General features: G+C 49.0%; 1 protein-coding gene across 2 annotated transcripts in view; it reads left to right on the plus strand.

The window, feature by feature from the left end:
- Positions 1 to 15,669, plus strand: part of ESYT2 (extended synaptotagmin 2) — a gene marked incomplete at its 5' end in the record, with an annotated part of 73,351 nt that overhangs the window by 32,104 nt on the left and 25,578 nt on the right. For both annotated transcript variants that reach the window (XM_081101856.1, XM_081101857.1), the window contains 7 exons: positions 4,881 to 4,936; positions 9,808 to 9,928; positions 10,838 to 11,014; positions 12,645 to 12,727; positions 13,583 to 13,631; positions 14,665 to 14,754; positions 15,139 to 15,234. In XM_081101856.1, the coding sequence (XP_080957982.1) occupies positions 4,881 to 4,936; positions 9,808 to 9,928; positions 10,838 to 11,014; positions 12,645 to 12,727; positions 13,583 to 13,631; positions 14,665 to 14,754; positions 15,139 to 15,234 (672 nt within the window). The remainder of the gene's footprint in view (positions 1 to 4,880; positions 4,937 to 9,807; positions 9,929 to 10,837; positions 11,015 to 12,644; positions 12,728 to 13,582; positions 13,632 to 14,664; positions 14,755 to 15,138; positions 15,235 to 15,669) is intronic.

Here is a 15,669-nt window from a genome sequence, read left to right on the forward strand (position 1 = left end):
AGAAATTACACACATTCCTACATGTAGGTTTAGCATTCTGGTGGGGTCCTGACATCAGAGATCAAGTACTGGTAAGCACACGCGCTTGGGTGAAGGTTCTGGTAGGAGCCAGAACAAGCCAGTGTCTACCCCTGCGCGGATCCGTGGACCTGGTGGCCACTCCCTCCTGCCATGAGGACCGTTGTCGGCATGGCCCCGGCACGCTCGTAGGGTGTTAGAATCCTCAGGTCTGTGGCCCCTGTCTCAGGAGGACTGATCAGACTAGAGTGAGTCCAGAACGTGTCCAGGAGACGGTTCATGTGCTCTGCGTGTGTTGACCCTCAGGGGGCTCCCGGCCAGCAGAGGGTGGGCCTCCCATGTTTGAACCAGAGGTTCCTTTCTTCATCTGCAAGATGAAAGTGACATCATTCTTTCAGAGTGAGCGGGAGAAGAAGTTGAGTCCCATTAGCTGGGACTCCAGCAGTTGAGGTGCCTTGAGCAAAAGAGGGGCTTTCTTTCACACGGTAGCCTGTATTGGGTCTCAGGAAGCCTCCGCAGGGGCTGCAGGTGGAGCCGTATGACATCTCCCCACCCATGTTCCACCTTCGCTCTGTTCTCTCCCGCTGAGGCCAGCGGCCTCTGGTCGCCAGTCCACATGCCACAGTCATGGCTGCCAGCGCTCCCAAGAGGCAGTGAGTCTTCCCACCTCTTTCCCTCCGTCCTTCTCTGCTGAGCAGGTCAGACACGGGCCCTAGACCGACGGGAGTGGGAAGGTTGCAGTTGGAAGCCAACCCTACAACCCTGGGGAGGAGGCAGCAGTGAGGTGGAGGGCAGGCCAGGCAGACAGACCCATGGGAATCCCCAGGCCAAGAGGGTCCTACCCACCGCTCACACTAGGTCCTGGGAGCATTGGCGGTGTGGGTCTGCCAGGGTCTGAGCATCTGGGTCTGTGGTGCTGACAGCTCTCACGATGTGGACAGTCTGGCCCCATCCAGTGGGGGGTGGGAGCTCCGCATTGTCCTGCCCGTGTTGGCTCTCAGGCTGGTGTCTCTCAGCGACTCTGCCCTCCTCATGCCGTGTCTCTGGGGGGGCATGTGCAGGTGGGTTTGCACATGTTGGTCCAGCAACATGGGACCTCTGGCGGGCAGGGCCTGCAATGGTGTCCTAACCTCCCCAAGGCACACATATGTCTTCTCTTTCCCTGTCCCCCAGCTGCAGGGGGCCTTACCTGTGTGTCCCTCCCCTGTGGCTTCTGCTTCTTACAGTGGAAAGTGGGTGCTGTCTTTCCAGCAGTGGCTGCTCCCGCCCCACCTTACCCCTGCAGCGAGTGTCGCCCGGGCCCCCGGCTCTGCAGCCAGCACACTCTGTCGCTCCGAGTGCTGGCACATGCCCTGTGTCTGGATCTCAGAGGGTTACACTGTCTTACCCACACTTTGCCTTTAGCACTTAAGATCTAACTGGAATAGTCCACCTCAAGCTGCCTGTGAGGAAGGGTTTCAGGCTGGCTGGCACCTGCCACCTCAGCTCCTGTGCATTGAAGAGTGATGCTCTTTCTGGTTTTCTGTATCCCAGGTGGAAGCTGCAAGTCCTGGGAGCTTTAAAACATAAGGAAAATATTCTTGACCTTTACCACTAGCCAAAACCCACTAATTCAGAAACACTGGAGAAGGGCGGGAGCCACAGTCTGTATTTTTAAGGGACTTCCCAGGTGATTCATAGTCTGTACCACAGAAATAATTCACGTAGGACGCCTGGTGTACAGTAAGTGCTGAAATAAACAGTTGCTATTGTCGAACTGCGTCCATAGGTTCAGGAGATGGGAGAGCAGGGGGCGGCGTGTCTGTTCTTGAAGCTCGCACATGGCTGTCCTGTTGCAGGTGAAGCGTGGCCGCTCACTGCTTGTTCTGTGTCTCGAGGAAGGGCCGCAGCAGCCCTTGGCGGTTTCCTCTCTTGGAAACACGACTCCCTGGCTCTTCAGTTTCCCGAAACAGCTCTGAGTCATCCAGGCTCGGGGGCGAGGCACTAATTTTAGTTGCTTGTCCCTCCTTGTGGGTTCCTCCTGTGTCCCTGTGTGGACTCTCCAGCCTCAGCTCTCAGACCTCTCACACTGGATCCCACACGCACTCACACTCATTCTCGCTCCCTCACACTTGTCCTTACACACTCACTCGTCCTCACTCACTGCTCCCTCCTTTATCCTCTCTGGGCCCTCCTGTCCCCAGCTCCCCCTTGCTCAGGGGCTTGTCAGCTCCCTCTTCAGGGCCTTGGACAGGGGCCTTCTGTCTGCACACAAATTTCTCTTCTCAAACCCGCTGAGCCCTGTTCCTCCACGAATCCTGCACTGCCGTCTGGCGTTCTGTTTTTCTGAACTCGGTAGCGTTTACACAGGCGCATCTCATCGTTTTGACAAGGGTCATGGGGTTCGGCCCTGTGTGGCCTGAGGAGTTCATCTCTCGGCCATCCTGCCAGGTGCCCTGCCCTTGACAGGGCCTCTCGTTAGCCGTTAGCTGTTAGCCGAGGAGCGTTTCCTGCTTCCTGGTTCTACCTGGTGCCCTGGGCCTGGAACGGCTGTTCCTCAAATCCCTGGTCCTCTTAGTGGGAAAGGCCTGTGGTGATGAGGGTGGGGCAGGGTGCTTACGCTGGCGTTGTTTTGCTTCTGGGCCTCCGGGTGGGGACGAGGGGAGCATGATCTTTACTGCTATTAGCCTTGCGAGTTTACATCTTGTTTCTCTTCTGCTGAAAAATCTCCGTCTTTCAGGACTTTTAAAACTAGTTGCTTTTTAGTTTGGTCTTTTCAAGAGAACCTGGACTCCTCTAGTTCATGCTTATTTAAAACCACTTCCCAAAGGGATTGGAGCCAGAATGCGATACTCCAGCTATATGGGTAATGAGATCATGCAGTTTCACTCAGCTTTCCCCCACAAATATAAAACACAAGTAAGTGCAGTATCCATTTTGATAGGAATAGTTTCTAATCAATAGTTTTTACCCATCCCCATCCACCTAATGCGGTGATTCCCAAAGTGGGCGCTGCCGCCCCCTGGTGGGCGCTGCAGCGATCCAGGGGGGCGGTGATGGCCACAGGTGCATTTGTTTTAACTTTTTTTGTATTACCTTTCTATTCTGAGTTCAATAAATAGTTTCATAATTTCAAACTTCAATGTTTCTAATTTACACCTTTCTTTACTATATTTTACGAAAAAGGTAGAAACATTAATACATATATCTTTCTGTTTAATTGCTATTAAAATTAAAAAAAAATTAATTTCCAGGGGGCGCTGAGTAATATTTTTTCTGGAAAGGGGGCGGTAGGCCAAATAAGTTTGGGAACCACTGACCTAATGGAATCATAGCCAACTGTGTAGGAATTATTGTAAGATAAATATCCACTAAAAAAATGAGCAAAACCCCCCCAAATGTTGAATGAATGGAACATGCTCCACTAATATCAGGAAAATGCAATTTGAAACAGTGATAAAGTACCATTTTTTAACGGCCAAATGGATTGATTCTTTTTTAAAAATATATTTTCTTGATTTTTTTTTACAGAGAGGAAGGGAGAGGGAAAGAGAGTTAGAAACATCGATGAGAGAGAAACATCGATCAGCTGCCTCCTGCACACCCCCTACCCGCAACCAAGGTACATGCCCTTGACCAGAATTGAACCTGGGACCCTTCAGTCCACAGGCTGATACTCTATCCACTGAGCCAAACTGGTTAGGGCTGGATTGATTCTTCTTTTTTTTTTTTTTTTTTACGATTTTTTAAAATATATTTTATTGATTTTTTACAGAGAGGAAGGGGGAGAGATAAAGAGTTAGAAACATCGATGAGAGAGAAACATCGATCAGCTGCCTCCTGCACATCTCCTACTGGGGATGTGCCCGCAACCCAGGTACATGCCCTTGACCGGAATCGAACCTGGGACCTTTCAGTCCGCAAGCCGACACTCTATCCACTGAGCCAAACCGGTTTCAGCTGGATTGATTCTTAATATCTCTTTTTGTTGAGGTTATGAAGAAGAAACATTTTCATACACTTCTGGTGGGAATATAAGTAGGGATAGCCTTTCTTTATGGTAATTAGGTGGCACTATCAAATAACAAAGTGAATATGTATCTTTGACCAGGACATCTACTTTTTTTTAAAATATTTTTTATTGATTTTTTACAGAGAGGAAGGGAGAGGGATAGAGAGTTAGAAACATCGATGAGAGAAACATCGATCAGCTGCCTCCTGCACACTCCCTACTGGGTATGTGCCCGCAACCAGGGTACATGCCCTTGACGGGAATCGAACCTGGGACCCTTGAGTCCACAATCCGACGCTCTATCCACTGAGCCAAACCGGTTAGGGCTGGATGTCTACTTTTTAAATGCCGGTTTGCATGCACAAATCAGAACATGATGTAAAAAAATATTCACTGAATATCCTAAGTGCCCATCCACAGGAGGGTAGATGTATAAATTATTATATGATTTTACTGGAGAAAACTGTGACATCAAAAAATAAAACAATAGGCAGCTCTCCATGTACCCACAGGGCACAATGGCCTTGATGGTTTACAAAGTGAAAAGCAAGGTGTAGAACAGTGTAATGAAACAAATCTCTGCCCTCGCTGGTTTGGCTCAGTGGATAGAATGTTGGCCTGGGGACTGAAAGCCCTGGGTTCGATTCCAGTCAAGGGCACATGCCTGAGTTGTGGGCTTGATCCCCAGTGGGGGCGTGCAGGAGGCAGCCGATTATGATTCTCATCATTGATGTTTCAATCTCTCTCTCCCTCTCCCTTCGCTGAAATCAATAAAAATATATTTTTTAAAAAGAAAGAAATCTCTGTGATTTGGTTTGATTTGATAATTGGAAATAACTTGGATAACATTTTTTGCCCTGCTTTTAAACAGCTTTTAGAAATCAACTGGACAGGACTGACTAACCTTCTGGATATCCCGGGACTGAAGTAAGTATGATGCCACTTGCTGTGTTAGTTTACTGATGGCGAGACATGCCTCTGGGCTCAAATGCTCTGATGCAGAGGGTCGTAGGACTTCAGACTACATCATTCACCCTTCCGTTCACCTTTTGTTCATCACAAAGCTGCCTTTCAGTATAAGTGTTTCAGAGTAGCGGCAGCCTTCTAATATCCCACAAATTAATTTTTAAATTTGGTTTTTCTTTTCCCAGAAAAGTAAAGACAACTTAAAAAGCGAATGAATGTTTCAAAACTAGCCCTTTCTGAGTTCTTTCAAGCTGTGGCCACGCCTCCTTGGGGGTGGATGTCCGTCCTGGGCCTGGGAGCCAAGGGGGAGGGAAAGCCTAGGTTCCGGCGTCATCCCTGGGAGTCCCTCCCCTCACTGGTAGCCATGCAGGGTCTTAGCGGGAGACTTGCCACATGAGCACGGAGTCCGTCAGCCTCACGTCCCTCCTGGGAGAGGTTCTGCTTGGGTCACATCCATCCGTCTTACCTGGTGGGAGGTGGCTGGCCATAGGACGTGGCCAGTGTGCAGCCCGACCTCAGCTGGGAACTGTGGCACCTACTGTGATCTCAGCCAGCCATCCTGTCTGTACTGACAGATCTCTGCCAAGCTGGATGGGCTGCAATTAGAGCCTCCAAACCTGCTTCTGCTGGCTTTACTAAGGGGGCACCATCAGGAGGTTAAAAGTGCCTTTCTGACATGTTAGAGTGGCCCCATGGTCCTCAGGTGAGCGCTCTCATCACTGCCCTGGACACCCACCTGGCGTGAGTGCTGCACTATTGCCCACTGAGTGGTGGTGGTGTTCCTGCTGCCCAGTGGGTGCTCTTATAGGTACAGTTACTTTACATCTGAGAAGTGGGATTCTCTTAGCACCTAGTAGGCCCAGAGGTGACTTCTGTCGCAGGGATGCTCACTTGTGTAGGTTGCAGAGGCATGCACATGCACGTTACCTGATTCTCACATTTACCCCAAAGAGTAGACAAGAAACATACTAAAAGTGTGTTTGTTTCTTTAGCCTCCACAATTTATTCAAATCCCTGAGTTCTCTGTGCAGTGTATATAGTATTTCAAAATTATTACAGTATTGAACCTCCAAATGCAGTGTGAAAAAAATCTGTAAATTTCTTTACTTCCCTGGGAACTATGCATCTACTTATATAAAAACCCTGGGTGTAACATCATGGCCAGAAGCGCGACCAACCGGAATGAAGTCAGTCCTGCAGGGGTCGTCTTGGAAACGGCTGCGCCCTCCCCCAGCTGTTTCCTGGAGGGTGAGGTTTCAGGCAGGAACCCGCCCTCAGAGCGGAGTGTGGAAGTGAAATGATTTTTAATGGATCTATTATTGAAGCTACCTTTGGAAATACTATATCTATAGATAAGTAGTTCTCAACCTTGGCTGCACATTAGAATCACCTGGGAATCTTTAAAATCCTGATTTCTGGGCCTCATCCTCCGGAAATTCTGTTTCTTTTTTTTTTTTAATATTTATTGATTTTTTACAGAGAAGAAGGGAGAGGGATAGAGAGTTAGAAACATCAATGGGAGAGAAACATCGATCAGCTGCCTCCTGCACACCTCCCACTGGGGATGTGCCCGCAACCAAAGTACATGCCCTTGGCTGGAATCGAACCTGGGACCTTTCAGTCTGCAGGCTGACGCTCTATCCACTGAGCCAAACCGGTTAGGGCCGGAAATTCTGTTTCTTTGTTACTAATGTTGTGGCCCCAACCCATAACAAAGAAACAATTTCCGGAGGATGGGGCCCAGGAATCAGAATTTTAAAAAGATTCCCCTGCCAAAACCGGTTTGGCTCAGTGGATAGAGCGTCGGCCTGCGGACTGAGGGATCCCAGGTTCGATTCCGGTCGAGGGCATGTACCTTGGTTGCGGACACATCCCCGGTGGGGGGTGTGCAGGAGGCAGCTGATCGATGTTTCTCTCTCATCGATGTTTCTGGCTCTCTATCTCTCTCCTTTCCTCTCTGTAAAAAATCAATAAAATATATTTAAAAAAAAAAAGATTCCCAGGTGATTCTAATGTGCAGCCAAGGTTGAGAACCACTGCTATAGATAATATTAAAAATATATCTAAATGTGCAATTCTTTGTCCAAAAAATGAGCATGTTCAAAAATTAAATGAAGAAAATTTGGGTATACTCGATGGAGATTTTCACACATATTTGAGTGATGATTCCATTGATTCCACAGATGATGCTGAAAAGGAATTTTTCCCATTGAATTTCTTAATAGTATTACTCCTTTGGGAATGCTGTGTCATAAATTAAAATTGAAAGTGGGTGCAATCATCATGCTATTGAAAAATCTCAATAGTAAATGGGGTCTTTGTAATGGTACCAGATTTATTATCAAAAGATTACAACCTAACATTATCAAAGCTGAAGTATTAACAGGATCTGCAGAGGGAGAGGTTGTTCTGATTCCAAGAATTAATTTGTCCCCATCTGACACTGGCCTCCCATTTAAATTGATTTGATGATGGTTTCCCGTGATGCCAGCATTTGTGATGACTATTAATAAATCACAAGGACAAACTCTAGACAAAGTAGGCATATTCCTACCTGAACCCATTTTCGCACATGGTCAGTTATATGTTGCTTTCTCTTGAGTTTGAAGAGCATGTGATGTTACAGTTAAAGTTCTAAATACTTCATCACAAGGGAAATTAGTCAAGCACTCTGAAAGTGTTTTCACTCTTAATGTGGTGTACAGAGATATATTAGAATAAGTTTAATCACTTTATCAGTCATTGTTTGCATCACTGTTGTTTTTATATCATGTTTTTGTTTTCATATCATGTTTTTGTCATTTTTATATCATGCCTCTGTTGTTCTTATATCCTTTTGTTACTGTTTATTTATTAATAAATTTATATATTATTTTCATATACATTTTACTAATTTCCTTTCATCTCTCACACTTCTATTATAGAGAAAGGGCAAATAGCAATATTAAAATATCTCCGCTAATTAATTCCCTTATTTTAAAAAATATATTTTATTGATTTTTTATAGAGAGGAAGGGAGAGGGATAGAGAGTTAGAAACATCGATGGGAGAGAAACATCGATCAGCTGCCTCCTGAACACCCCCCACTGGGGATGTGCCCGCAACCAAGGTACTTGCCCTTGACCAGAATCGAACCTGTAACCCTTGAGTCTGCAGGCTGATGCTCTATCCACTGAGCCAAACCGGTTAGGGCAATTAATTCCCATTTAATGTGCACAAATTTTGTGCACTGAGCTACTAGTATCCTATATAACAAAAGAGAAACATGCAAATTAACCATCCCTCTGCTACGTACAAGCCACACCCACAAGCCAATCAGGAGCGGGTATGCAAATTAACCCAATTAAGAAGGTGGCGGCCACGGAGCTGGAGAGAGCAGGAGGCTTGGGTTGCCGCAGGCAATGGAGGAAGCCAAGCTTCCCACCTGCCCTGGCCGGCCCTGGGCTCCACTCAAGGCTACAAAGTTTCAATTATAGAAGATAAATAAATCCCAGAAAAAAAGGAGAGGCTGGGAGCTTGGGTCGCCGGGGGGCGTGGCCAGCCTGAAAACAGCCATCAGCCCCTCACCCAGGCTGGCGAGGAACCCCAGCAGGGCCCCCCTACCCTGAAGAGGCTGTGGGCAGCCTGATCATGGCCCTCAGCCCCTCACCCAGGCTGGCCACACACCCATGGGGTGAGGGTCCCCCCTGGGGGGCTTGGCCAGCCTGAAAACGGCCCTCAGCCCCTCACCCAGGCTGGCCAGGCACCCCAGCGGGACCCCCCCCACCGTGAAGGGGCTGTGTTTGCCTTCAGGGCAAACCAGCCGGCCCCCACCCATGCACCAGGCCTCTATCCCAGTGGTCAGCAAACTGTGGCTTGCAAGCCACATGAGGCTCTTTGGCCCCTTGAGTGTTGCTCTTCCACAAAATACCAACTTCTGCGCATGGGCCACGAAGTTTCAGTCGCACTGTACATGCACGCCTGCACGTGGTATTTTGTGGAAGAGCCACACTCAAGGGACCAAAGAGCCGCATGTGGCTCGCGAGCCACAGTTTGCTGACCACTGCTCTATCCTATATAATAATAGGGTAATATGCAAATTGACCCTAACAACAGAATGACCGCTGGACCAGTCACTATGAGGCACACTGACCCTACCCCTCTTGGTCACTTCCCCTGGCCTGCAGGCTCCTATCGCCTGATGGCCACCTGCTGCGGGGGTGGAGCCGGTGAGCAGGCGAGAACGGCCAACCTCTTGGTGCCTTCCCCCAGCCATCAGGCACCGACGATCACCCAATGGCAAATGGGAACTGGGGGTGGGTGGCAGGGGGGATGGGGCTGGCTGCGGGCAGCTGGGGAAGATGGCCCTGATTGCAGGCCAGGCCTAGGGGCCATACCTGCGCACAAATTTCATGCACCGGGCCTCTAGTATATTATAAGAGAAACTTAATGTAATAAACATAGATGGAGTAAAAAGATATTATAGTATTCTCTTAACTTTTATGGATGTTTGAAATATTTTATGTTAAAGAAATTTAAGGAAACATATTAGTTACTCAGTATTAAATCAATGGTAGAATTATGTAGGAAATGTTATTTAGGACTTACAAAATGTAGCCAGGTGCTGCCTCTGTCCTCAGAATAAACCCTCCATAACTGCGGTGGTAGCACCGCAGCTAATGGACTGACCTGCTGGTTTTAAACGTGTTTTGGGGAAGAGACCGCTCGTACCCTGTAAATGGGGGGGGGGGGGGGGGGTTGTTGTATCACGTTTGTGGTGTGTTTACTGCAGAAGGTGCTAACGAGCATGGAAGTGTCTGATAACGGACTGTTCTTTTTCCTCCACCTCACAGCGGTTTATCAGATACCATCATTTTGGATATAATATCAAACTATCTGGTGCTTCCCAATCGAATCACTGTTCCTCTCGTCAGCGAAGTTCAAATAGCCCAGTTGCGGTTTCCGATACCAAAGGTAAGTGTGTCCTGGCCTCCGTTACCACTTACACATAGACGTACCCTCCCACCACTTCGCACTTCCTCCTCACAGCCCCTGGCACGCGGATCGTGGTGCAATAGGTTGCTTGTCGCACACTTCGTAGGACGTGGCCAGTGTGCAGCTCGACCTCAGCCTGGAACTATGGCACCTACTGTAATCTCAGCCAGACATCCTGTCTGTACTGACAAATCCTAACAGCTTCGTCTCAGTGATGGGGACGGCTTCCTCTCAGTCTGAGAGGTAATGAGGAGCACGGTAGAAGATAAAAACGCATACCTTCCTGTGCTGACAGCCAGGAATATGACCCAGCATGTTCTACAGAGGGCTCTTGGGGAAAGGCTGCCCTACCAAAAGGTGACCTTCCCATCTTGGTTTGCCTTGAAAGAAATGAGTGAATATTTCATTTTATCAATTAAACATTTTAGGAAAAGAGTCTGTGAATAGTGTGTATTGCAGAGTTTCAGTTTCCTGTCTACAAATAGGGTTAATGACAGCATTTCATAGGGTTGTTCTAAAAACAGGACAAAGTAATCTGCACATCACAGCTTGGGCACAGGTCTGACCTCCTGTAACGTAGTGTCACTTATGTGGAGTCAAAGCAGGACTGTCCTGTGGCCCACGAGGCCTGTTTGATCTGACTGCTCTGACCCCGCTCGGGTCTGGAGCGCAGTGTCCCTCGGGGCCTCTGCAGAAGTCGCTCACCCACTCCCCCCATCACTGGCCTCTTGTCTGAGGGGTCCCACCAGATCCTCTGTCCTGCCTGCTCCGTTTTCCCGACATGTCACATAGCTGTCAGCTCCGCGCTGCGCTCCTGGAACGGACGGCCAGCACCAGCCGTGTCCTGTCTGATGACCCAGAGAGCGGTGGCACTCTTGTCTTTTGCAGGGTGTTCTAAGGGTGCATTTCATTGAAGCTCAGGACCTCCAGGGGAAGGACACTTACCTGAAGGGACTTGTCAAGGGAAAGTCAGACCCCTATGGAGTGATTCGAGTCGGCAATCAGATCTTCCAAAGCAAGGTCATCAAAGAGAACCTGAGTCCAAAGTGGAACGAGGTGTACGAGGTAAGGCCTGCCTTGGCTGCCACGGCTTCATCCTGACCCGCGCTTCCACTCCCGTCACCCAGGCTATAGTTCATCTAGGTGGCGATTTAAATTCTCTTTGCTTCAAATTCCCATCTTTAAAAGGTATTGCACCTTCTGTCTTCCCCACACTACATTCTTGTCATACCAACACTTAACATTTTAGATCTTAATTACATAAAATGATCACAGTGAGTAATTGGCAAAATTTCTCATAATGTGAATGTTTTATGTTGTTATTAACACATACATACGCAAAAATGAGATTAGGTACTGTCTTGTAAATTATCATTTAACACCTGAACATTGATACATGCCAGTGAATACAGACAGACCTGTCCCTAACTGGTTTGGCTCAGTGGATAGAGCGTCGGTCTGTGCACTGAAGGGTCCCGGCTTTGATTCCAGTCAAGAGGGTGTACTTCAGTTGCAGGCTACTCCCCGGACTGGACCCTGGTTGGGGCTCATGCAGGAGGCAACCAATTGATGTGTTTCTCTCACATCGATGTTTCTCTGTCTTTCCCTCTCTCTTCCACTCTCTAAAAAATCAATGGAAAAATATCCTCAGGTGAGGATTAAATACACACACACACACACACACACACACACACACACACACACAACAACTAGTGGACCTGCGCACGAATCCGTGCGTGAGTAGCTAGCTGCTGCTTGCCTCAGCTGGCCGCCCTGCTCACCATCACTCATAGCCCACCCCCCTGTAGCTCTCCGCCTGCTGCCCTGCCCCCCTGTAGCTCTCAGCCGCTTGTAGCTCGCTGCCCTACCCTCCTGCTGATCAGTCATTAAGCATCGCAGTGTAACAACCATTTGCATATCACCTCTTTATTACATAGGATGTATATATATTAGTATGCTAAAGGCCCAGTGCATAAAACTCGTGCACTGGTAGGGTCCCTAGTGGCTGCCAGCTGGGTTCTCCCTCCCTTCCCCCCAGCCAGCCCTACCCCCTGGTCGAACTCCCAGACGAATTGTCTCCCGGTCAAGGGGACAATTTGCATACTACACTTCTATTATATAGGATAGAAACAGACCTGACTTACAATAGCCATTCACTGAGTAGATGCTGCCATTTCTTTTCCTGGAGAAAGCTCAGCTGCTAGTTCAGTAGGTACCTAACTGGTGCTGTGCAAGTGTCAGCCACCTTTCCCCAGGCAGAGCTCCTCAGCGTGGAACTGTTGCACCACAAGCTACACGTGCTGGAAGCAGAGCGACCCCCAGGTTTAGTGCAGGTCACGCTCCACCAGCCCCAGTCCTGCCTGTCGCCGAATTCCTTACCTCCGAGTGGTGCTTGTGGTGGTTGGTTACCCGAGGACAGCGTCTGGGTGGGACCTGCACATCTGCAGGCCTGTCCTATGCTGGAGCCATTGACCTCGGCCCCCTGAGACGTACCCCACCTGAAACAAGCACAACGGGCTGGCACTATGTGGGCGCACGTTTCCATGTGGGGGATGTACTCGGTTTACACTGAGAAAAGGGAAGTGCTTCCTGAGGACGTACACTGGGGCAGACACGGTGCTGTCGCTGTGACCGCCGTGCTCAGTGGGTGACACTGTTGGTAAAATGTACGTCACTGCCGTCACTAACCTTCCAGGCCTTGGTCTACGAGCACCCTGGGCAGGAACTGGAGATTGAGCTCTTTGATGAAGACCCAGACAAGGATGACTTTCTAGGAAGGTAAGTCCTTCACGACTGAGCAGAGCGCAGGTCACGCTTTGTTTTTAAAAATCTCTTAAAACTACCTTCACTAACAGATTTGTGTACATGTTGTGTGGGTTTTTAAGTGGCTGTTAGATATACCATTTGCCTCACTTAGGCTTCCTAACATGTTTAGGGCCTAACAAGTTCTTGTGTGAGTAAGAGAAGGCAAGCTTCTAGCTCTGTGTCCGTCAGCAGCCACCAGCATAGACAGCCAGTTCCGTTAAACTGACTGAAGTTAAACACAATTCAGAAATCGCTTTTGTGGTTGCACTTGCCCATTTTCAGTGCTCAGTAGCCCCGTGTGACTTTGGCCCTGCAGGCCAGGACAGCTCTCTGCACCAGACAGGCAGCCTTGCTGGGGCTTGTAGGAATGGGTTTTCAAACATTATTGTTAACGTAAAAACATTCAAATCTGTAAAGAATTTTTGTGAGTTTATTTGAGCCAAACAATTGCTGGGAAGCAGTATCTCAACAGATTGAGATAATGCTTTGGAGAATGGCCGGTTTTCATCTATTTTTATACATTGCAATCAAAGGAGGGGATTCAGGTGGTTTACATGCAATCCGTTGGTGGTAGACTAGAGAGGCAGGAGAAAACAAGGTGGGGTGGGCGGGGGGGGGGGGGGGGGGCGGGGGAGACCTCTGGGATCGGATACAAAGTAAAATGATGGGCACATCCTTAATGGGTGCGGGATAGCCAGCAGTCTGCTTCTTGATAAACTGTAGCATTTTGTTGCGTTTCTGAAGTCCTTTTTCATAGACAAATGCCTAAGGTCATTGGCTGAAGAAGTGTGCTTCTCTGCTCTGAAGTTGTGTGTGTTGTTTCTCTAGTCTCATGATCGATCTGACCGAAGTGGAAAAGGAGCGCCTTCTAGATGAAGTAAGTTTTTGCAAGTCTTGTTCTACTTGCTGAGCACTGGCTGTTTCCTGCCCCACCCCATCCTGAAAACAACATTTGCCTCTCAAATAGGAGAACTTAAGCTTGTTCGTAATAGCAAAGTAAAAGAAAAGGAGTTTAAGAACCAAATCTTAGCGTGCGTATGAGCACCTACCACACACGCTGGACCTTTCCTGCCGGCAGGCGGTGCTGTTCCTGGGGCAGGGCAGGCCGGCAGCTGTCAGGTCAGGCGCGTTTTAAAGATGCTGGCGCCACAGCAGGTGGCGCTGTGCTGTGATGGGAGGTCGTCATGTGAAAGTGCCTGTGAAGGCAGGGACTGCAGCGAGCAGATGCCCCTCAAGCTGGATATTGCTATTGGAATAAAAGTATGAGGGAGGAGGGTTTGTGGTGCTTGTAAACGGTGTGTGAGATTGGCCAAGGAAAGCGTCATTCACCAAGTCGCGCTGCGGTCAGAGTGGCCGAGCGCTCGTGGCCATCGCCCACCAGGGAGCGCGAGCTGCCTGTGTGTGCAGGGCCTGGGTCACGGCGGCTCTTCGAGCACAGGGCCTCAGCTGCCTTTGGTTCATTGCTTTGTGGTTTTTAAGCTGAAATAACTGTGTACTATTTTGCTATTAGTATATAGTAATGAATAAAAACAAACATGTTAACTTGTTTGATATTGAAATTCAGCATTTGGGTTTGATGTTATATTAGGCCCATAAGTTCTAGAAGCTGATGGAGCTGATAGACATTTGAATCCCTGCATATAAATTAGGGTGAAAGTTACCTCACAGGGCTTTGGTGGTATCGAGGAGTTAGTGTTTGTGAAGCCTTGAGATGGTCCCAGGCAGCAGGCAGGGGTGGGGGTGGGCCACATGCCTGTGGAGAGAGCTTGGGGCTGGGTGTGGAGGGTTCCGTCCTGGGCTTCCGCGAGCCGTGTTGGTGCCGCAGGCAGTTGCCTCTTGGGACATTATGCAGACTGTTGACTCGAGTGTCGATTCAGGAGAACTGCTAACCCTGCACCGTTTGTCTTTAGTGGTTCACCCTGGACGAGGTCCCCAGAGGAAAGCTGCACCTGAAACTGGAGTGGCTCACACTGACGCCACACGCTGCTCACCTGGACCAGGTGTGTGACGCGCTCCTGCCGGCTGAGACCCGCGCCTTTCAGAGGACTGCAGCAGCTCCTTGGCTGGTTGTGCTACAGTCACTGCAGTGGCCTCAGGGATAAATTAAAGATGATGGCATTTTTTAAGAGATTTGAAGGCCATTTACACCTGTTTTACAGGATCTTCAAATCTTGTGCTTGATGCGGAGCCGGGGTTTGGAGGGCCACAGAGCACTGGTCCTCCCTTTGATTTGTAGAGAATCTTTCCCACTTCCACTCTGCTTGCACGTATTGGGGTTCTCTGCTCCCTCCCTCCCGTTTGCTGGAGCGTTACAGCCATCATTGGGTAGCAGAAGTCTAACCATGTGGAAATGTGCCTGCTGAGACTCTTCTCCTCCCTGGTAGGTGCTGACAGACATCAGGGCTGACAAAGACCAAGCCAACGACGGCCTTTCTTCCTCCTTGCTGATCTTGTATTTGGATTCAGCGAGGAACCTTCCGGTAGGTAGCACTGTGGGAACTCGTGTGTCCTGGTGTCCACACTGTCACCCGTTCCTGTTGCTGTGTCTTCTCTTCACCCCAGCCCAGAGCGGTGTGGCGTGGGTGGTGCAACAGTGTGTTAAACTCCTTTTTATCATCAAGATGGCCCTTTACTCTGACATGTTTTATGAATAAATCTTCAATACAGAGGAGATTCATCCAACTCCCTAGTAGTTAGGGAAGAGGATGTTCTGTAGGAAATCACTGAGTAGTGACATTTCATTCTCTACTTGGGGTGGGAGTAAAATGAAGCAGCTCTGATGACAGACCCAGATTCATCCTGCAGCTGCCTGGCCAGATGGCGGCAGCCCAGTGGTGGGAGGACTGAGCACTGAGTGCCCTGGGTGTGGGGACACACTGCCTGGCAGGCAGACACGCACTGCCCCTGGCGGTCTC

This window comes from Myotis nattereri (assembly GCF_964212035.1).
Source record: "Myotis nattereri genome assembly, chromosome: 11".
In the NCBI taxonomy this organism is placed as follows: Eukaryota; Metazoa; Chordata; class Mammalia; order Chiroptera; family Vespertilionidae; genus Myotis; species Myotis nattereri.